Source organism: Galleria mellonella, unplaced genomic scaffold (assembly GCF_026898425.1).
Source record: "Galleria mellonella isolate WM207_F2 unplaced genomic scaffold, CSIRO_AGI_GalMel_v1 utg57, whole genome shotgun sequence".
Classification (NCBI taxonomy): Eukaryota; Metazoa; Arthropoda; class Insecta; order Lepidoptera; family Pyralidae; genus Galleria; species Galleria mellonella.
Window position 1 is genome coordinate 8,169,023 of NW_026442119.1, and position 22,235 is coordinate 8,191,257.

General features: G+C 30.4%; 5 protein-coding genes across 12 annotated transcripts; 2 read left to right on the plus strand and 3 right to left on the minus strand.

Moving 5' to 3' along the window:
• Positions 1-1,402: 1,402 nt before the first annotated feature.
• LOC113509936 (60S ribosomal protein L18a) lies at positions 1,403-4,596 on the minus strand. The gene is made up of 4 exons (XM_026893368.3): positions 4,439-4,596; positions 3,625-3,801; positions 2,352-2,531; positions 1,403-1,616 (listed from the first exon to the last, which is right to left on the minus strand). Exons 1-4 carry the CDS (start codon positions 4,454-4,456, stop codon positions 1,458-1,460), a joined length of 534 nt encoding a protein of 177 aa, XP_026749169.1. The 5' UTR covers positions 4,457-4,596; the 3' UTR covers positions 1,403-1,457.
• A 1,162-nt stretch (positions 4,597-5,758) lies between these two features.
• LOC113509932 (aarF domain-containing kinase 1) lies at positions 5,759-10,296 on the plus strand. Its single transcript, XM_026893364.3, has 6 exons — positions 5,759-6,377; positions 7,138-7,548; positions 7,935-8,108; positions 8,895-9,095; positions 9,259-9,465; positions 9,758-10,296. The coding sequence occupies exons 1-6, from the start codon at positions 5,940-5,942 to the stop codon at positions 9,872-9,874; spliced, it is 1,548 nt and encodes a 515-aa protein (XP_026749165.1). The 5' UTR covers positions 5,759-5,939; the 3' UTR covers positions 9,875-10,296.
• On the minus strand, positions 10,282-13,706 carry LOC113509934 (uncharacterized). Of its 2 annotated transcripts, none has more exons than XM_026893367.3 (4): positions 12,968-13,706; positions 12,218-12,442; positions 11,018-11,137; positions 10,282-10,588 (listed from the first exon to the last, which is right to left on the minus strand). In XM_026893367.3, exons 1-4 carry the CDS (start codon positions 13,053-13,055, stop codon positions 10,356-10,358), a joined length of 666 nt encoding a protein of 221 aa, XP_026749168.2. In that variant the 5' UTR covers positions 13,056-13,706; the 3' UTR covers positions 10,282-10,355. The 2 variants fall into 2 exon arrangements, with proteins under 2 accessions (XP_026749168.2, XP_026749167.2); XM_026893366.3 differs by having other exon boundaries at positions 12,965-13,706.
• A 114-nt stretch (positions 13,707-13,820) lies between these two features.
• On the minus strand, positions 13,821-19,593 carry LOC113509624 (ubiquinone biosynthesis O-methyltransferase, mitochondrial). Of its 7 annotated transcripts, none has more exons than XM_026892988.3 (7): positions 19,437-19,593; positions 17,893-17,964; positions 17,006-17,152; positions 16,343-16,457; positions 15,790-15,921; positions 14,913-15,183; positions 13,821-14,268 (listed from the first exon to the last, which is right to left on the minus strand). In XM_026892988.3, the coding sequence occupies exons 2-7, from the start codon at positions 17,955-17,957 to the stop codon at positions 14,153-14,155; spliced, it is 846 nt and encodes a 281-aa protein (XP_026748789.1). In that variant the 5' UTR covers positions 17,958-17,964; positions 19,437-19,593; the 3' UTR covers positions 13,821-14,152. The 7 variants fall into 7 exon arrangements, with proteins under 7 accessions (XP_026748789.1, XP_026748785.1, XP_026748788.1 ...); XM_026892984.3 differs by having other exon boundaries at positions 19,360-19,588; XM_026892987.3 differs by lacking the exon at positions 19,437-19,593 and adding an exon at positions 18,997-19,183.
• A 919-nt stretch (positions 19,594-20,512) lies between these two features.
• On the plus strand, positions 20,513-21,782 carry LOC113509701 (replication factor C subunit 3). The gene has a single exon (XM_026893099.3). It carries the CDS (start codon positions 20,643-20,645, stop codon positions 21,708-21,710), a length of 1,068 nt encoding a protein of 355 aa, XP_026748900.1. The 5' UTR covers positions 20,513-20,642; the 3' UTR covers positions 21,711-21,782.
• Positions 21,783-22,235: the final 453 nt, after the last annotated feature.

Consider the following 22,235-nt stretch of genomic DNA (forward strand, 5'->3'; position numbering starts at 1 on the left):
CTCCTGTCATCTTAATTTTATCTTACAAATCTAGTTTTTAGGATTCAATTATTATCCCTATTTTTCATCAAAATCGAATCGCCAGTTTAGCATGCATCTATAGTTTAGTCATTAAAAACCAAGAGCTACATTTAGGTATACCATAAATATTGTATGATGTACATAGCAATAAGGACCTGTGCAGACAATAATTCTACTATTCATTGCGCACAAGCGATATATAAAAGTATTTATACAGAATGTACATATACAAAAGGCGGCCTTATCGCTAAAAGCAATCTCATACATACGACATGGCATAAAAATTATTTTGTACTTGTTACTTATTAGTAGATTCGTTACTGTTGCGTAGATAAATGTATATAAGGATAAAATTTGCGAAACAATTATGTGGATAGATTAGTAATAAGACAAACACAAGATAGACTAGAAACAAACAGAGGGAAAGGGATTGTTAGTATTGGAGATACATTTCTCGTTAAATATGACAGAACCTAAATCAAACAACCAGACCCCTAGTTTCGCATCACATACTTTTCACGAAGGACAAAGGTCCTCCAAAGTCCTACTGCCCGGAGCCTCGCAATGGGTAAAGCCGCCGCTGATGGAAAAAGTGTGTTCACCAGAGGGAGGCTGTACAAAAGTCGTTTGCTTGGGTACTTTTGTCCCATTCGTGTTTCAACCGTAAAGCAGTTGTCTGCATGGTTGCGTTTCGGTTTGAAGGGTGGGAGATGGCGTGATTTTACTGGGTACAGAGGAATAACACCTGAGTCCTCAGGAATGCCAACGCATGGGGGTATCATGGGCGAAACAGTATACTCTGTTGTCCATGGTACTGCTTATGTTTATAGGCGACGGTTATCACTTTCCATCAGGTGGGCCGTTAGCTTGTTTGCCATTTTTAATTTGTAATAAAAAACGTGCTGAATTTCAAGTGTGTTTCATCACAATGCATGGTCTGAGTTGCTTTTTTCATTTTCATCAACCGCCCTCACTGGTGCCCCGCCAGCGTATACCGTTAGCGTAGGTTAGCGGGGTAACCATTTTATTATTGTCCATTAAACAAAAAGACTAGTAATAGAGATTTTTACATTATAAAGGTAAAAAATATAATTTAATGCAGACATCAATTATAAAAACGCAGAAATTAAAAAAAGAATGTGCATTCTAAGTCAATATTATCTATAATTTCAACAAAAATTCGTTATGTATGGTAAGTACCATATATATACCCACAAAATGAACATTTAATATCTTAATGGATGTAAATAATGGAGGAGTCCCTGCGGTGGTATTCATTGTCTACATAACAAAAAGTAGTGGTCCAGCCAAACATTTGCTTCTTTCTTCTAAAAACTAGCTAAATTTTACATATGCAGGATAAGGAAAAATAAATGAAACATTATAAATGATTCCACATTACATGGATTTTATTGTTTTGTCTCATATAATAAAAATTACAAGAAATATGTACTGGGTCTCTTGTAAGCGAATGTGTTGAGACGTTTGTGGTGGTGTACACGTTTTGGCAATGGGAATCTGATGGTGCTGTTGTGGAACTGTTTCACTTGTGGTCGCCGGCACGCTGATGCCTTTATTACTTCCACTTTGATGATCTAAACAAATTCAATATTTTATTAGAATTATTATTAAAGCATGTTTGTCGAGTAAGAATACATTGTGCCATAACTTCTTTTAATCCCTAGGATATTTTGTGAGGTCATTGGGAGAATTAAAATTCATAAGATATTTTTTAAAACTTACAAACTTTTAAACGTTTTAAACTTACAAAATGGGCTATACAGCCTACTAAGAAAAGCTAAGTTTGGATTTTGTGCATAAATTAGAGTTGAATTATGAAAGAGAATAAACAATTAACAAAAAGTGTCAGAGTCTACTAACACTGGATTTAATCTAAACTGCTAAAGGATCTACAGTGAAGTTATAGACATATTTTTATTAATGCACCTGCAATTTTTACATTAGCAATGTAAAATCTATTAATTGAACGATTTTTAATATCATAATTTTTACTTGAAAATAATTCTAGATTATATAAAATTGTGGCACCTGCTTTTTGTTTAGTCCATTAATGATCTTGGTGGTTTCAGTTTAGCACTATATTTTACCTTCTGATGATTATAGGTTTGATCACCATGCAATACAAACATTTTTATTCATGAATGTTTGTATTGGTCTGAGTTCTTTCTATGTAGTATTATAATATGTATTTACCACAAAAAAGTAGATACATCTTTCAGTTGTTCAGTATCTATGGTACAAGCTTTGCTTAGTTTGAGACTAGATAGCATTATGTTCAATCGTATTTAGAATTATTACTATGTAAGTACCTGTATGGAGTGCGCCCGCGCACGATGCCGAGCTCCCATGTCGCGGTAGCACTGCGTGACGGCGCCGCCGACACTCAGGTCACGGTATTCGCGGTACATGTTGTGTACACCTGATCGGGATTCATATCGCAGCCAGATGCCGAAATTCTTGATCTTGACTGGACTTTTTTCTGGGATTTCCTGAAATTAAACAAATAACATAGTTTTTCTTAAAAATAATGAAGAACATATGTCTCAAAGAAAAGTGAGGAAAATATTAGTTGATATCATACTGAATTTACTTGAATAATGTAAGCATATAAAAACAATATTTGATAGCACATTTCAAAAGATATAGTTATTTATTTAGAAAGTATAATGTCAGCAATTATTAATGTGGAATGTGTATATAGCTAGTATAGGAATTAGTAATTTTTGTATATTATGTAAATCTGGCTACACTATGAGTATATAAAATGTGTAAATTGTACTAATAATGTAACCAACTTTATTGTCACTTAACCAGCCATGTATGGGATAGAAATAACAAGAGTAACATTAATCAAATTTGCAATGCTTTAATGGATATGTATGCACTAGGTACTGTAGAGAGAGATTGTACATGATTGAGTAAAACTGCTGGGTATGGGAATAACAACACTAGTTCTCAGGAATGGAAACATTTGAAGAGTACTGTGCTATCAATAGTGTGCATGTGATTAAGAGCTGTTTAAATCTGTGGCCAATGATAGGGAGTTTTTATGTTAAATATATATACCTAATAAAAAGTGGTAAACATCACCCATAGATATTTTAATTTGTATAAAATACTAGCTGAACCAACAAATATTTTGCCCTCTTCTGGATTAATTATTTCTTATGAGTATAAAAATGCCAAAGTTAGAACAAATAATATACATTTACACAAGATAGATATTGAAAGGGATTCTTAATAATCTTTAAAAAATATTAAACTCCACATGATTGTCCCTGTAAACTATGATGGTTAATTATTGTTGAATTTACTATGATGGGCCAACTGACCTGCTTCAATCTAATATATAAGTTCTTATTGATACCCCACCAGCATTTATAATTAGCACAGGATATCATTCTGTTTTCACCCATAAAAAATACTCCTTTACACAATTTCATTTGGTGAAATTGGTTGAACAGTTTCAGAAATTAGTATGAATAAACATTGTGATAAGGGAAAGATCAGATTTCCACCTCCAGAAACCTACATTATCAGCAAAGATGATCTGTATTTTGAAAAAGATTGTTTAATGCCTACCTTAATAGAAACAATTTCACCCGTGGTCTTCTTGAACTTTTTCAGTTGTCTCAAGAAATACCAGAAACGGGACTTGGCTACGATAGGGTCTGGTGAAAAGATTCTCATTTTGTAGAGTGGAGGCTTTGGCTCACTCTCCGATGGGAGCTTGCGCCCAATGACTTCATATTCCTTCAACTGTAATGAAATGGAAATCAATATTTAAATGACTTGTATGATGATTATGCATTTATAATACTTATTTTCAAACTTACTAAAACTTTACAGGTTGATAACATATAGTGGGATTAGTATGTCACAATTTCAAGAAACAAAGTTGCATTTAACACTTAAGTTTGAACTTTTAACTTAATTTTAGAAAATCATACTTAAGATATAATAAAAGATATTGTGATGTCAATACGATTTAAAGATAAATCTACAGTAATTAGTTTGTTAACTTTCAAATTTATATTGTTATCCATAGGATAATACAGCTATATTTCTTGTTTTTTAGCACCGCATCATAACATGACATAACCTAAAAATGAGAGTATCTCATAATTAAAAAACTTGCAATAGCAAAATAAGTTTAATTCAATGAAAATCACTTTTAAGTGTCTTTATAGTAATTCGATTGATAACTGAAAAAAATATAACAAAACTAATAAAATAGAAGCATGATGATATAGAGACAACGTGTATAGCTAATACGCTCTATTGGCATAATTTTGAACTTGTATCAAAAAAATTGTAATTTGGACAATAGAACACGGAAAAAATCACGTTTGGAATTTAGATTGTACATTTTTATATTAAAAATCATTAAACTTACCTCTCCTTTTGCCTTCATTTTCGGAGGTTTTACCTGAAAGAAAGAAACGTCAACGGAAACGGAACAACGACGTAAAGAAAAAAATACACTTTTTAAAAATTGTGCTTATAATATTCTGGCTTTAGATTCAAGGTTATTTTAGTCATGGTTTTGAGAGGAAGTTTTAACACAGACATAGTCTTAACTTATATAGACTAAAAATAAACCTAGGTCAAAATGCAAGCAATTTATGTATATAATTATTTAATTTATAGCTTTTAAATTTTTGTTATAAGATATAAAGTGAGAATGCCAATTGCAATACAATAAAAAATATTCAATTTTAATATATATATATATATATATATAGTCAAAGAATAAAATGTAATTTAATAATTTTAAATAAAGTATAAACATAAAGTTGAAATCGATGAATGTAATCTTGGAAGCATTGTTTTTAACTTTAATTGTATGAAGGACAAAGAGCCTCGCAAAGACCTACCGTCCGTAGCCTCGCAAAGACCTACTGCTCGGATCCTCGCAATGGGTAAGGCTGCCGCTGTCTACTTGTATAAACGACCATAATAAAGCTTGCTAGTTAAATATAAAAAATGAAGGCAAAACTAATTCGTTCAATTGTATGTGTCTAAAGTGTTGTAATGATGCCAATGTGAGATTGTGAGAGCATTGCTAGATTGGGTATATTTTTTGTAATTTTAAATAATAATTATTTTATTCGCATTCGCAAAATTTTGTAGAAATGATATTCTTGAAAAAATTTTTAAAGAAAAGTATAATGGGTTTGCTGAAAATTGGATATTTTTTTGAAAATTTTGGGTAAAAGTACTTATATGTATTAAGAGAAACGGGTAAATAATAAAAATCTCTTTTATTTTATCTTTATCAGTAGGAAAACATAAGACTAAGAATGACAAAAGATAATAGAAAAATAATAGACAAATATAAAAGGCGTATTATGATGGTCAGTTATACGCCACATATATGTAAGAAAAATAATTACACAATATTATATTTGAAGATGGATGAGAAAGAATGGAAGAATGGAAAGAGAAAGAAAGGGAGAATTAAAAAAAGATGGAATGGCCTTTTTTATTTTATTGTTCATTTTGTGCTAAACGGCAAAGGTAGTAATAGCTGCTACAAATTTGTAATTAGGTAAAACCCATGAAAATTATATCAATTTTGAGAAAAGCATTTGACGTTTGGATGAAAATTAAAATTCGATACTGGCAACCCTGAAGTGTAACTTTAAGAAGAGGCTAAAAGGATATGCATTCAGAGCCGCAAAACATATATATAAAACAAAAAGTAATGGAATGACGTGTAATATGATTTTCTAAGTAGTCTGTGGTAAGTTCTTAAGTCTCTTTACTTTGTGTTCTGAAGTGATTATTGTGTCATAACATGGAATAGAAATTTATTTATAATATTATAATATATAATTGAATCCCCTATTAACTAGAATATGAAAAAGAATAAACTCGTTTAAGATATTAATAAAATGTTTTCAAGAAACATTACACGTATAGTCAAATACGGGTTATATGGTAGCGTAGCAGTCGGCGGTACAGTTAGTGCTTTGAAATTGCAAGATGAGGACTACAATTCTCTGGCTATTGTAAGGATTACGAGAACTGCTTTTACAGCTGTTGAGATTGGAAGGACTTACCAATCTATGTTATATAGCAAGGAATGGGATAGAACTTCCCAGGAATATTCAGAGGTTAAAAGTCAAGCACATAGAATAGGGGCAGAGAAACTTTTGGAATTATGTAAAGCTAATAAAGGTGTGTATATAAAAGTCGGTCAGCACGTCGGTGCGTTAGACTACTTGCTACCAAATGAGTATGTCACGACAATGCGTATTTTGCATAAGAATGCCCCACAGAATACAGTTGAAGAACTGTATAAAGTTATTGAGGAGGACTTAAAACAAAAGGTATTTAGTTTTTTTATTTGCGAGACTTGTGCTTGCAATCTGTATAATAATAAAACCTCATCCTTTGCTGAATGTATATTTATAAAAAACATCACTTACCTTTTACCGAATGGTTGATAATTATTATTACATAATAATAACTTACTATTTCATAAGTTAGTTTTGTAATTATATAAATTTGTGTTTTCAGAAAATTCTTAAGTAGCTATACTTTATTATTTATTTTAATTGTATTGTATTTTGTAACTAATTTGTGTTAATTTAAACATAATAAAGCAGCTTGATATACTTATGCCCTTGCATGTGGAAAACATCCTATTAGAATCTGGAGAAACTTAAGATTTTTAAATAAGAAAATATTGATATTATTGTCAATTTTGTCAGTCAATCAATTGTTAACAGACTTTGCTTTTCTCATAATATATATGTAGTGATGATTTGGATTGTGTATTAATTTTATCTTAGTAATACAAATGTGGAAGTTCATATATATAATAACTTTTGACTTCTTGATTAAATTTTATTTGTATTAATTGTAGAAAAAATATTACATTTGATATAATGTTGTATGCTTTTATTTTCTAATGCAGATGCCTGGTTTACTGTGGCATAAAAATACTTTTGCAATTGATATATTGAAGTTTCATCAAAAGATGTGATTAGTAAAGAGATGGTTCATATCCTATATTAACACATAAAAGGGTGAAGCTGCAGAATAAGGTCATTACATTCTGAACTTAAATAGTTTATTTATTTTCAGCCTAGTGAATTATTTGAAGAATTTGATCCAGAACCACTAGGCACAGCATCTTTAGCACAAGTTCACAGAGCAAAATTAAAAGATGGCAATGAAGTAGCAGTTAAAGTGCAACATCATTTTGTAAGAAAAAATATAAATATGGATTTGAGATGGATGGAGTTCATTATTACAACAATGTCCAAAATTTTCCCAGAGTTCCAAATGCAGTGGCTTGTAGATGAAACAAAGAAAAATATAGCTAAGGAATTGGATTTTTTAGAAGAAGGAAAGAATGCAGAGAAAATGGCTTCCATGTTTAAACATTATAAGTGGTTAAAAGTTCCCAAAATATTTTGGGATTATAGCACTGAAAGAGTTTTGGTTATGGAGTATGTTGTTGGTGGATTAGTGAATGATACCAAATACATTGATGTGAGTATAAAGAATATGCAAATATGTTTTTTTGTTATGCTGTCAATAAGTGCATCAAAATGTAAATTTAATGGAACATCATTATTAAGATTATTAGTCTGAATTTGGCTGACTCCAATGACTTTGTATAGATTTGAATTTGTGAATAACACTGGTGATAGAAATACTGTTATATATGACAACAGCGGGCTTGACCTCTGCTGTGTTCAAATATGCAAAATGTGTGTGTGTTGAATGTTAAGATTTTCACAATGATAGCAGCCAATAAATGCTAGTTGTGAGCATATTTATGTATTTTTTTTTTTATGTAATTTCTGTCCATAATAATTTTTTTTTTAATAAATTACTCATATATATTTTAAAATCATAAATCTTTACACTTTCAGGAACACAAAATTAATAGATTTGATTTGTGTGCAAAACTTGGAGATTTGTATTCTCACATGATTTTCGTTAGTGGGTTTGTGCATAGTGATCCCCACCCTGGCAATATCCTAGTGAAACAGGATCCAGGGGATAAGGAAGTGACAGTCTACCTGTTGGATCACGGTTTGTATGCTGTAAGTTATAGATACGCATTCAATTCCAGGAGTATGTAGATCAATATGTATATTTGTTAATATAAATTATTTTTTTTATTCAACTTACATTGGCAAACAAGTTGATAGCCCACCTGATGGAAAGTGGTAACCATCATCTATAGATATGAGCAGTACCATGGACATAACAGATTGTACTGTTTTATTCATGATACCCCCATGCATTGCCATTCCTGAGGACTTGGATGTTATTCCTCTGTACCCTGTAAATTCATTAAATAATTAATAAAATCTTGGTAGATTGAGCAATCTGTTAAAGATTTTGTATCTTCTTTAAGATATCTTGTTAATTTGAAAAATCAGGTTTAAAAATTTTATAAACAATAAAATTATTAAGTACATTCTTAAATAAGATTAAATTTTTTCCATTACATCTTTTTTATATCATTGAAACGTTTGGCATTTCAATGATATAAAAAAGATGTAATGGAAAAAATGGTAAGTACCACCTTGTGGAAAGCCATTACTGTGCCAGGTCATAGGCTATGATAACCATTTGGTAATGTATAATATTCATTTGACCATTATTTAATACTAGTGACTTAGTAAATGTTTTGTCGTAGAGCGTCACTTGCTGGGCCTATAGTTTTTTATACTGAAGTAAAAAGTATCAAGTTGAAATAAGTCTTTTACAAAATTTGATGAAAATCAGTAGAGCGGAAAATTAGTGTGAACAAATATCGTAATCATGACAAGGGATTTTTATATGTTAAGAATTAGTACTAATAAAACAATTTATCATTTTAGCAATTAACAGATAAGTTTAGATATCACTATTCAAAGTTGTGGTTATCAATACTATCTAGAAATCGTGAAGAAATGAGAATCCACTCTGAAGAATTGGGTATTCGTAAGGAGTTGTATGGGCTTTTCGCCTGTATGGTTACAGGGCGTCCATGGGACTCCATCATGAAAGGCATTGACAGGACTAAACCAACATCAGAAGAGGTTAGTGTTTAATAAGTAATTGTCATAATAAACTTTAAGAGTATAACACATTTTATATTTATAAAACTCCATCTATGCAATGTATAATTTCAAACTAGCATATAGCCATCGACTACTTAGAGGTTACAATTGTGAACATTATTTTTAAAAATTATTATTTCAGAAATCTACATTCCAAAACGAATTACCGAATTTTCTACATTATGTTACGCAATGCTTAGAACATGTGGACAGGCAAGCATTGTTAGTACTTAAAACAAACGACCTGATACGTAGTATAGAGTACGCGCTAGGAACTCAGGACAGGATGTGTGGTTTCATGATGATGAGCAAGTGCTGCATGCAAAGTATATATCAACTTGAATATAAGGTAAGTGTTTAACCCTTAATAATTCTAATACGTATTCATAATAGATAATGTCTAGGCATCTTAAAATCTTATGGTAGCAGAATTAAACAAAATAATCAACTAAACAGTAACAAACAGGATTAATCTTAACCCATATTCTTTTAAATTAAGAATTATGTTTAAAAGACAGAGGTAAAACATTTCAATAGTTATATTTTGATGACTAAGATTTTTATTATGAAATAAGATTATTTCCGATTTGTATCGAATGTATAATAGATAACATTTCTTTCGTTTCTTTTTTATTTTTCAGAATTCCAACTCTGTGATCAGCCGGCAGTTTCTCAATTTCAAGTATGGATGGTCATTACTATTATTGTATCTGTATGGAGTCTATTTAAATTTACTTGACAAATTTGTATTATTCTAGTACAATTATTTTAGGAGAAATGTTCATGTCACCAAAGACGTCTTATTATCAAACTTATTTATTAAAATTGTCTTTTATCAGTTTATGGAAATCGAGAAAATGTAATTAATTAACAAATAAATGACATTTATACTTCATAAAAATGACGCATGTTCAATATACAATGTATTAGGTGCTTTATACTGTATAGAAGTTAGTAAATAGTAATAAATATAGATCCTAGTCAAATATCCCAGAACATAAAATACCTCTGAATTATATGAAATAATATTCGTATAATGAAAATCGTTATCAACTATTTTGTAAATAGAATTCTATTCAAAACGTAAGATGTATATCTATATGTTATTTATTTACGGTTATTATATCAGATTAGATATTAAGCGTTATTTTGGAATAAAATAAAATTGTGTATTTTCATAGACATGTATTTTATTTACAACCTATGATTTATAAAATAAACAATAATTGTAATTTACATTTAAATTCTGTTTTCTAAATTGGACAATTTATTGCTCAGTGTAGACAGGTCGCTCTGTATCTTTAGTAAAATATTGGTGAAGCTGTCGCGGTTCTTGTTTTTGTGCAGCTTGAATAAAGAATTGCTGGAGATACGACAAGATAGATCAGACTTCTTATAGTCAGAATACAAATAAGTAATTTTGTTATCCGTAAAACGTAAGTTTTTTGTGTCGGTCGATATAGTAGGATTTTCTGAAATAAAGTATTTTTATAAATATATTTCTTTTTAAAATACTGCGGTAAGTAATAATAAAAAACAAGAGATATTTTTGTTACAAGAAAAAAAAACTCATTTTAATTTTTTATAATAACCTGCAACTATCCTATAAAATAAAAATAGTCTACGATTTTAGTCATAAAAATATTCCTACTATAGATAATTTACGAAACCTCTATTTTATTTTTTCTGTAGTTGAACATCAAGAAAGATACTTATCTATGACAAAATGAAATAATAGTAAGAGGCAATATACTCGCTTTCGAATATTCAATTAAGTGAAAATAAAATAATCTACTAGAGTATTTTCCCATTAATACTTATTCATATTTAGATGCATCATATATAGATAAGTGTTAGTCCAGAAGAGGTATTTGGAGTAATTAAACTATTTTAACACTTACCATTCACGCGATTTCCAATAATCTCTTGATCATCGGCAGTATTTATTGTGGAAATAACATGTTTATCAACGTGTTCATTTTCACCCATCGTTAGCATATTCTTATGTAATGTCTTCGATGCTGTAGTCAAGGCGAAAATGAAATTTAATAGTGAATTATGTAGGTACTATAAATTCCTTTTACAATACACAGATAAAATAATGAAACCGCCTGAAGTTGTTATACCTATGTCATATATTATGATGCTGGCAAACGAGTATCTGGCCTGCTTGATGGTAAGCAGTAAATCGTTGCCCATGGCAGTCTGAAACTACGTTTACGTTTTAGAATGAGAATTATGTCATCGGATGGGACAGAGGCTCATTTTTTTTAATGGATGATTATAGAATTGATATAGGTTACCTTGCCTGCACTATCGGTATACACTGCCAGGGCACCAGTGAGGGATGATTGGTGAGGATGAAAAGACAGGTCAGTTAGCCCATCATGACAAATTTAACGATAAATTAGTCACGATAGTTTCCAGGGGGAACCGCGTGGAGGTCGACCTGATAGGGTATATTAATAGCAACGGGGACTAACCTCCCATTACTAACAATCCTTCCCCCTCCCCTCCCCCAGAGGCTCATTTAAAATATATTAAAATCATTAAAATGCAACAACTGCAAATTAAACATGTTCCTCAAAGAAATTCGTCTTGAAATACAATGGAAAATATGGTTTGGTATAAGTATACAGTTTCCTATATATGATAACTGGACGCGCCATGTCAGTATCGAGACCTCAAAATTTATTTGTCGTTTATGCACAAATAAACATGGGTATTTTTGACCCCTATTTCTTATTTGAGGTTTTAGTTTTTATGAAAAGCTATCTGCCATTCCTGGCTTCGTATGAGTGATTAATGAAGAAAATGAGATCAGATCTTTCTTGTCACTCATTCTCTTTTTTATATGGAGAAATTTTACTTTTTTCGTACTATTTTCAAATATATTCTTTCATACAAATCTTCCATTGTTTCAGCCTACCCTAATGGGAGACAGGCGTGACAGGTATGTATATATGTATGTACAAATCTTGTCCTGACAATTATAAACATAGGAAAAAGAATAGGCCATATAGGCGTAGCTGTCCTAAAGTAATGGGCTCGTATATATTCGGCAATTCATTTTTATTTATATAGATTTTTTTTTAACTTACAAACAAGTCGCGACGCGGGTAACCAAACCTCCAACAAATACGGATGTTGCGGATCGTTGCCTTTACGTAACTCTGTCAGGGCTATTTCAACATCATTGCCACGTTTTAATATGACAATTTCTTCACAGTAATCTGGTAAATCTAGTAGATGCCATATTTTTTGACGTAGCATTGATATGGACGCTGTAGGTTTCACAACTATATAACGGAGTTTTTCTTCAACAGCTGTTGGTATTGGTATTGGAAATATTCATAAATAAATAAAGCTCTAATACATGTACGAAGTCATTTATCTAACTTGTAAATTTATTGTAAAATTGTCAACTGCATTGGAGTCCAATATCTTCCGACGAAATGCGAGTAATAATGGAATGTCCTGTGTGATATTAGACTTCAGTAATAAGAATGTGAGTGACATCTATAGGATACAGCAACTGTTTAACATCAGTCGAGCTGTATACTTGTTTGTCACCTTTGTAGCATTGAAAAAAAAATTAAATTAAACACATTTTATTATGTTCAGGAAAGTTGGAGCATTTTTTCAAAGGGTACCTGGTCCTTTAAAAAACGTTGCGTGAGTCATAGTGTACAACGAAAACTCTATTCTCATCCTGTGGCGGGCATAAGACAATTTTGGGGTAAGCACGGTCCCAAATGTCCTTAAATACGCTTACTAAAATGAATGGTGACCCCTGGTTACTACTAAATGACAGAGTACCTAACATATGAAAAAAAAAATACAATTACCACCCAAATCATGTCGTCGAACAATCAGAAAGGTGATGACATCCTTTTTGAATAATTTTATTGGTACCCTGAGAATTTTCGTTAGAGACATGGCGATTTACTTGTTTCAATGGATTTTGCATGTGCTCAATATTAGCTTTCTAATAACATTTCAATTTTGTAACGCGAGTTTAGATCGCGATCCTATTGAAAAAAGCATATTGTCAGATTATATCAATCAGAAAATTCTGTCATTATAACATTTTTAAAACGATTATTTTCACAATAAAGTATATATAAGTCACCGTAATGGGCTTCCAATACTTTAATCAATTGATTATTCAGAATATACTTTCCTTCTAGACAAATGGTAAACAAATCCATTGATAGAATAATTTCAGTTAGCGTTTGCAAGAAAAAGATCCACTGCATACTGCATATCTACTGATACGTTATCGCTATTGCATAAGATAGAAAAAGACGCCGATGTTCAAGGTCTTTATTTTTGTTTCGTTCATCACGAAAATATTCAACTAATACTATTAAATACCACATTAGGGTTATAATCGTAGGTATATTATTTAAGATAAATGTTTTTGACCTTAGAAAAATTCTTAATTGATTTCAAGAAGATGTATCGTAGATTTTCGTAACAATTTTGACAATTCCTTTTTTCAATCAAAAGGGTTTATTCTCCTATTGGTTATATATTAATTTTGTAATGATTGAAATTGGGGAATGTTTAATTAGACACCTATTTACTTACTTTTATAACATTTGGTTTCAGATTGTATATGATTCACGATTTCCTTTTAGGTTTCAACTTATATCTATAATTAGAAATAAAACATACGTAGGTATTTAAAAAAATATGGAATAAACGAATGAAAAATCTTTATTGTTCCCTTCAAAGAATGATACAGATCATAAAAAATTACAATATGTACACAAACAAAATGAATAATTAATTACATGAAAGCTAGATAAAAAAGCAACAATAGACGGTCTTTTTGCTAAATAGCAATCTCTTCCTGGAAATCTTAGGATGGAGAGGAATAATTAAAATTGTGTCTGGTGAAGGTGTAAAAGAGAAATAATAAGACTAAAAAAGGGAGAAAGAAAAGGGTTAAAGAAAAAGTGAAACACAGTATAAACAAGATAAATTAAAATATACTTACACATAACAATAATAATAAATATAAACAGATATTATTCTAATTTAACAGCTTGAAGAGCAAATAATAATTGTTGTGACCTAATCAAGTCCCATTTGTTTGTGCAAGGATTATACACAAGGCCATTTATTATTTCTACATGGCAATTATCTGAAATAAGAATACAATTATGATTTAAAATTATTATCAATTATCCGGAACTTTGCTCACGTACATTTGTTATTATTCTACAGGACCATACTGATTGACTGAGTCAATATATCTCGGACACGCTCATGAATCCTGGTAAAAAATACTCAGCAGGCGGTTAAAAAAATATTTTTCGAAATTAATTAGGATTTTTATAGAAACTTCCTGTAACCTAGCGATTACATTTACTTTGTCATCGTCATAACACCAGAGACATCTCTACTTCTAGTTCTACCTATCTCTCAACCTCATATTTTAATTAGATACTTTAACAAAATTATTATTTTATATGATTATATTTTCAAATTTTTAATTTTAGAGATAAAGTTAGAAAAATGGCAGTGTTATACTTCGCTACAAAGTATGACGATACAACCGTTAACTGTTCGCTGCTGAAAATAGGTTCCACCCTTGTGTCTATAGTTGCCACGCTTGGCAGGCGGGTTGGCAATAACAGTTAGGTTTTGGCGATGTTTTAAAAGGGACGCTGCTGCCTATCCCTTGATCATCAACTTTCCTTAGTCGCCTCTTGCGACCACACGGCCACAAAATATAGTTCTGTGCAAATTATATCTATCAACTCCTTGCAAAGATTCTTTACTTACTTCTCTCCAACAAAAAGGTTAGTTCTATTGGGGTCATCAACATGTCATATTGGTGCGTTCCTTTTGGTATCGCATTCATGACATATTCTGCAATCCATATGCCGAAAATTTTACATAATCGACTTCTTGTTGGAGTTGTGAAAAATATCCTACCCTCTGGTTTAAGTGCTTGTAAACACGACTTCACAAATAGCTCTTTGTCTTTTATATGCTCAATTACTTCTGATGCGACTACACCATCGTAGTAATTACTAAAGTCCTTTGAGTGGTCCTGAAACGATTATAAAATTTTGATTGAAACTGCCATGGTTATCTAGGTAGCAGTTAAAAAATAGTTCTATATGATATTACCATACATTCAATATTTTATTTATATCCTTTTGAAATTACCATTTATGTAATGTTCTTGATAATTTTCTAAACTTTAGGAACACTTAATTAAAATTACGGGCAAAAAGTTGACACACAAAGTAAATATAAATCTCGTCTGAAGAATTGTTATCTTTTACAATGCTGATGGACGTACTTATTATATTTGTGTATTATGTATAATATAAATATATTTATTTATGTATATAGCGGGTTTTATTTATATATTTATAAATATTTGTGTTAATTTATTTAGTTTTAACAATAACATTTAAATTGATTATGTATGCCTGTAACTAAATAAATTGTCAGTTTATCTCATGTATAATTATTATTCTATAATGCCTTTTGTGTATAAAGAAAATATACATAAATTATAAAAACTGGCATTATTTTCTGTTTTTAGATTTTTAAGTCTTTTTCTTAATATAATAATTTTAACTCTTTGGTCGCTTATTGGGTGTATCACATATTAATATAAGGTGGCAAAATTATGAATGATACAAACTTCAATGGTAGTGTACTGGTATTTTGGCTTTAGATTCAACTCATCATTCATGTTGCTGTGATATTGGGCTAACTGGACTAACTCTTTGTTTGCATCTATGCCTGTAACCTCTGCACCAAGTTTACTTAAAGCCTGAAAATAAACATTGTGAGGTGTGAATCTATAGAAAAGAATAATAAGATTTATCAAAAATGCATTATTTGTAAAATTTTCACTCACATTTCATAACTTGTTTCATGTATACACAAAATATTAAGTAATTAAGTTAAATGACTTCTACATTGTTATAAGAAAGATTAGATTATTTGTTTGTAACAGATAACTACTTAACCGATGTTAAAAGTTCTCCTGTCTATAGAAAGCTATATTATCAGTGAGTAAGATAGGCTATTTTTTATTAAAAAAAAAAAAAAAACCGTGGAAGTTACAGTGCGTCACTAATATTCTAAAAAAGAAAGACAGGATTTTATACAGATAATATACAACTTTATACAAAGTCTCCTGCTTGTAAATTGTTCAACAAATTAGTCAATTGAAATAATCAATTACCCACTTCTGATAAAATCCCACCGCCGCAACCTACATCCAAGAGCTTTTTGTCTTTTAATGGCTTGATATTTCTTTCATTTTGTGCACATTGTATTAGACCATCTCTGACGAATGGCACCCTGAAATAACAACAAACAGTACATTTTGTAAATTGGTATAATGATGATTAATACATAATTTTAAAATTTTGCAATCATATTTAAAGAGTTCAATAATAAATAAATAATTTCTTTCCAAATTAATTATAAAACTTAATGCATCCTTTTAAATATATTTTGATTAAGGAGAACTGGTGTCTGAGCTAGGTAGGAATAAATCAACCTTTGTTACACAGATCATCAATCTCCCTCTGCACCTTTTGGGCTAAAGAAAAATCTAATACAAAATATTATACTGCCTACTTCAAATTAAAACCTATTTTAGTTAAGAGAAACAACATTTGTATAAGGAACCAATAGTTAATATAAAGAATCTTTGTGGCATGGAGGTGAGCATGTTGCTTTGCATAAATGAGATTCAGGGTTTGCTTATCAGTCAGGCTAACTTAGGAAATGAATGTTTCTTGAATTGACTTGCATCTGGGTGTTCTCTGTGGTGTATTCACAGGGTATCCTAGCTTGGGGACTAGACTATTCATTCAATTATATATAAGTACCCACATACTTACCGAACTAAATTCATAGCATGAAGTGCTTTTATAGGTCCATTTGGATCCCACCATTCTTGTAAAATCTTTGTAAATTTCTCGACATTTGGTTTGTCAATAGTTGTGCGTTTTGTATTTGATGATGACTCATTTCTTAAATTTACAAGCCTGTAATAAGTCACTTCATTAATTATTTCATTTACGTAATCTATAAAATATCTGTTATAAATAAAAATAGCATTGATTTACCTATAAATTTTACCTATGTATGGCATTTGGTGTACAACATGTATAATAAATGTATGATGCAATGGAACTTTTCATTTACAAGAATTGTATGGGTCCCCATCATATATCAGCTATGTTGCTAGGAATATACCTGGTTAGTTTGACCTTGTGGTCTCCCCAGGAAACAAGTGGATGAATTATTATCACTGAAGTTTAAAAGAAAACTATTAAAAATGAAAATTAATAGATTCCTGCATCCTGCCAAGTTTAATTTCGCAAACTTACTGAAACATTCGTCATTCCTGAGAAAACTAAGATAAGAGATGCTTTCTAGTAGTCTCAAACAGAAATAGAGATGGGCAGGGCATATAGTTAGGCATAAAGACATGAGATGGATCTGACAGAAAAGATGGGTCAATGACATCATAGAAATAGTAGGAAAAAAACTGGATGAGTATTGCTACAAATAGAGATAAATGGAATAAAATAGAAGAGGCTTTTACTCATAGAGAATCATACACTAAGAACTCATAAACTTGTTAATATTGTAAGATTTGAACATCTATAATGTATGAAAAATAAAGCTGTATAATAATAATAAACTGAATTAACTTTATCCTCATTCATCATCAGTTAATTAACCATTTAAAAAATTGTTTACTTAGTAATAATAAACTCACATATTAACTTTCTTGTACAAAAAAGTATTTATAGTTCTTGTTTTATTCAGTAATGTTGTATTCATCTTTGATCTGAAAAAAGTTGTGTAGATATTACATTAATATGTTAGAAAATGATACACATACAAAATAGTTGAATTATAACCAGAAGTAATTTATATAACTAAAGACAACTAATACTATCTTATTCATATCCAATATTGATATTGCTTTCTCTAATAATCAGTCTGTAGTCTCAGTTTCTCATGACATAAAATCAAGATATAATAATGTTAACCTTCATATTCTAAAGAGAAAGCTTTGTAATCTGAAAATTTCTCCTATTCTTTTAACAACTTTATTATAAGTGTGTGTGTGTAGTGCTTTTTTATTCTAATTGTTTGACAGCTCTAGTGGAGAAAGGCCTTCTGTAGGGATCCCTGCTCAGCCTTCCCTTATACAATATCTACATATATGATTTAGAGATATCTATAAATCACAATAATTGCCATAGATAAATATTACTGTTCTTTAATATTCAGATAATTTATTAATGAACTGTAATGGAACATTTAGTTCAAAAACATATTTCCTTGTTTTGTCTTATTCAGAAAAATTAAATAATTAGATGGATTTAAATGGACTTCAAACATCTGCCGCTAATTCTATTGTTGTTTTGTTTCCCCATATAAGAGTATTTACTCTTATAATTATTTCTTATAATAATAAAATCATTCTAATCAAGACATGTTACATTTTTAGGTATAATAAATGTTGGGCTCAAAATTGTCTGATTTACCCTATTATGAATATATATTAGCTGAATGTGAATATCTCCTTAATATGCTTAGGCATCTTTCTGGAGTGTGGTGCAGAGCACATCTTTCCCAGGTAAAATTAATATAAAATGCACCTTTAAAAAGTGTTCTCAATTACTTTTCTGTTAGAATCTGTTAACACACTCAGATAAAAAAGTTTGGACAGTTTACAAGCTAAAGCATTAGGGATTATATGACGCTATGAAGTGGAGCCCAATTAATGTGTTGCAAGTAGAATATTATGAGCCTCTTCTATCCTTAAGACTTGTTCAATAGATTTTTATTTCGTGTTTTATAGTTTTCCAACCATTAATTCCCAAACTGCAATCCTTTTCTGATACCATTTCATCTTCTACATATTGGGCTCAAATCTCTACTTTGTTTAGAAAATATTTACAGAACTTATATTTCTGTTTCAATATTCAGTCCGTTATACGAGTTACTAAATCTTTTCTTTATGTTCACTTTGACATTAACATTGAAAAAAAATGTAAAAAAAAGACGATGACATATAACTGCGTAAAAGATTAAACCCTTTGAATAATTACTGAAAATTTGTACAAAATATTGAAATATTACATTTGTCAGTGTTTTGTAAAAGATTCTCAATTTCTCAAATTCATAAGTATAAAGTATATAATTATAGTGTATAAATTAAATTAAAACTTACAGTTAGATTATATTTCAAAAGTAGTAAACATACATTAATTTAATTCCACTTAGAGGTAAAAAAATCATACGTAATACCTTAAATTGTACAGTATAGGTTATACAAAGTCTATAATACAAAAATTTTACACATTTTAATTATTTATAAAACAAGTAATAAAATATTTTTATTTACAAAATATAAATAGATTATTATTATTACAAAGGATTTTCCTTTTCATTGCATAGATTAAGTATATGTTTGGTTTTTGGTTAGACTATTTAGTCTGTGATAGTATCTAAATAATAAAAAAAATCTTTTTCTTAGACCTAACCTGATAGGTACGTTTTTTTTTTAATATAAGTAAAGGACTAGTATTGTTCGTCGTATCAGTAACAAACGGGAAACGAGATGGGTGGAATATTAAAAAGGAACGGTGAGGATTTTTATATTAATAATAGTTAAAAATGATTTATAAGGAATAAAGGAAGCTGAGAAGTTATAGATCAAAGGGTAAGTGTTAGTAGCTCCCCTACTACCATAAAATGGGCTAAATAGTAAATTTTTTGAATCTTTGACATAAATGGTCTTATTATTTCTAAATTAACATAACGTATGAAATATATTATTATACGTTTCTCTAGATTTGTTTAACATTTTTAAATTTGTCAACCTACAATTTCTCTATTGACTTCTTTCATCCCCATTTATACTAGCCCCATAATATGTATCTATTCACCTCATTTTTATTCACCCCTCTTTTGTTTTTATTTACAAATTTTTTTTTATTATAAGTCTAATCATTCTAAAAATTGCCTCTTTTACAATTTTCAGTCATACTACTTAAATATTTTACAAATGTGTTTTTGCCTTACACGTTTTCCGGAATAAATTCTCAATTATACATAAATATCTTCCTTACCCAAATATTATATGAACCATTAGATTTAGTTTGAATTTTGAAGGGCTTAAAAGTAATCGAGGTAGTGAAGATTTTCAAATATATTTTTTAAATAAAATTTCTGACTGGTTTTTCTGCCAATATCTGGTTATTTTCTTTAGAAAAACTTTCCCAAAACCTTTTGTATTCACCCAATGAATTGTATACATCTCATTTTACGATACCTGTCGCAGGTTTACTGTCAAGTTGACAATTTGAAGTTAACAAATTAATTTGACAACCGACACAGTGTCAACCGTCAAATAATTTGTTTTTTATTTTCAATCAATGTTTTTTTCCCTCCATCGTTTAATATTTTACCGATTTTATTTTGAATTTAATACTTTTTTAAAGTCAAGTTAAAATGAGTCTTTGGGTTGATAAACATCGGCCAAGAGACTTGATGAAGTTAGATTTCCACAAAGACCAGGCAATACGTTTAAAAAATTTGGTTCAACAGAGCGACTTTCCTCATCTGCTTGTTTACGGTCCATCAGGTGCTGGTAAGAAGACTCGTATCATGTGCTTGCTAAGAGAGTTATATGGATCTGGGGTAGAGCGATTACGGCAAGAAACAATGACTTTCACAACTCCATCAAACAAGAAAATAGAAATAATGACCGTAAGTAGCAATTACCATATAGAGGTTAATCCAACGGATGTAGGTATTCACGATCGTGTTGTTATAATGGATCTAGTAAAAAATGTTGCCCAAACACATCAAATCGATTCATCTGGACAACGAGAGTTCAAAGTAGTAATATTAAATGAGGTGGACGACTTAACTAAAGATGCACAACATGCACTGCGTCGTACTATGGAGAAATATGTAGCTACCTGTCGACTTATACTAATAGCTAATTCTATATCACGAGTAATTCCAGCAATAAGATCTCGTTGTTTAACAATACGTATACCTGCACCTACAGAAACAGAAATTGCTTCAGTATTACATTTGGTTTGTAAAAAGGAAAGTATAAATATTCCTTCTGATCTAGCAATGCGTATTGCCAGATCTGCTGATCGTAACTTGCGACGTGCTTTACTTATGTGTGAGGCATGTAAAGTGCAGCAGTACCCATTGACAGCTGATCAGAAGGTTCCAGAACCTGACTGGCAAATTTTCATTCGAGACACAGCTTCTACGATATTGTCTGAACAGTCCCCTAAAAAACTTGGTGAAGTCAGACAGAAACTTTATGAACTAATAATACATGGAGTGCCACCTGATATGATATTTGCGGGTTTGCTCAAAGAATTGGTGAAAAATTGTGATATGGCAATGAAATGTCAAGTTGCAAGTCATGCTGCACGATTTGAACACAGAATGAGATTGGGAAATAAACCTATATTTCATTTAGAAGCATTTGTTGCTAAATTTATGGCTGTATACAAGAAATTCATGGAAGAATCATTGGGTGATGCTTTTTGATAAATTATCTGGAAATTTTAGTAACTGGATACATTTTAATAAATTGAATATTAAAAGATTGTTTGAAACATACATTTTTTGTTTAATTTTTAATTAGATCAAAGGTCATTATTGTTACTGCTGGACAGTATAGGAAAATAATACCTGTATCATTTAAATTTTATTATATAGTATTATATAGTGTCTGATTTCTTGTAATGATAAATTACAGAATATATGGAATTTAAACAGAAGCATTATAATATTAATATATATATATTATATGACTTAGAATGGCAAACAAGCTGATGGCCCACCTGATGGAAAGTGGTAACCGTCGCCTATAGACACAAGCAGTACCATGGACATAACAGAGTATACTGTTTCGCCAATTATACCCCCCATGCGTTGCCATTCCTGAGGATTTGGGTGTTATTCCTCTGTACCCTGTAAATTCACACCATATTCCACCTTTCAAACCAAAACACAGCCATACAAACACAATATATTAATATTGGGTTGGAAATGCACACATGGCATTTATGG

Excerpts from the sequence above, each read along its gene's own strand:
- LOC113509936 (XM_026893368.3), bottom strand. Across the intron at positions 2,532-3,624 it reads GTGAAATTGTTTCTATTAAG|GAAATCCCAGAAAAAAGTCC; the intron begins GTAGGCATTAAA and ends GTTTAATTTCAG. Across the intron at positions 1,617-2,351 it reads CGCGGGCGCACTCCATACAG|ATCATCAAAGTGGAAGTAAT; the intron begins GTACTTACATAG and ends GAATTTGTTTAG.
- LOC113509932 (XM_026893364.3), top strand. The coding sequence starts at position 5,940 with ATGTTTTCAAGAAACATTACACGTATAGTCAAATACGGGTTATATGGT. Across the intron at positions 6,378-7,137 it reads AGGAGGACTTAAAACAAAAG|CCTAGTGAATTATTTGAAGA; the intron begins GTATTTAGTTTT and ends ATTTATTTTCAG. Across the intron at positions 9,096-9,258 it reads CTAAACCAACATCAGAAGAG|AAATCTACATTCCAAAACGA; the intron begins GTTAGTGTTTAA and ends TTATTATTTCAG.
- LOC113509934 (XM_026893366.3), bottom strand. The coding sequence starts at position 13,055 with ATGTCTCTAACGAAAATTCTCAGGGTACCAATAAAATTATTCAAAAAG. Across the intron at positions 12,443-12,964 it reads TCGACGACATGATTTGGGTG|CTGTTGAAGAAAAACTCCGT; the intron begins GTAATTGTATTT and ends CAATACCAACAG. Across the intron at positions 11,138-12,217 it reads ACCCGCGTCGCGACTTGTTT|CATCGAAGACATTACATAAG; the intron begins GTAAGTTAAAAA and ends CCTTGACTACAG.
- LOC113509624 (XM_026892988.3), bottom strand. The coding sequence starts at position 17,957 with ATGAATACAACATTACTGAATAAAACAAGAACTATAAATACTTTTTTG. Across the intron at positions 15,922-16,342 it reads GCGGTGGGATTTTATCAGAA|GCTTTAAGTAAACTTGGTGC; the intron begins GTGGGTAATTGA and ends GTTTATTTTCAG. Across the intron at positions 15,184-15,789 it reads ACCAGTACACTACCATTGAA|GACCACTCAAAGGACTTTAG; the intron begins GTTTGTATCATT and ends TAATCGTTTCAG.
- LOC113509701 (XM_026893099.3), top strand. The coding sequence starts at position 20,643 with ATGAGTCTTTGGGTTGATAAACATCGGCCAAGAGACTTGATGAAGTTA.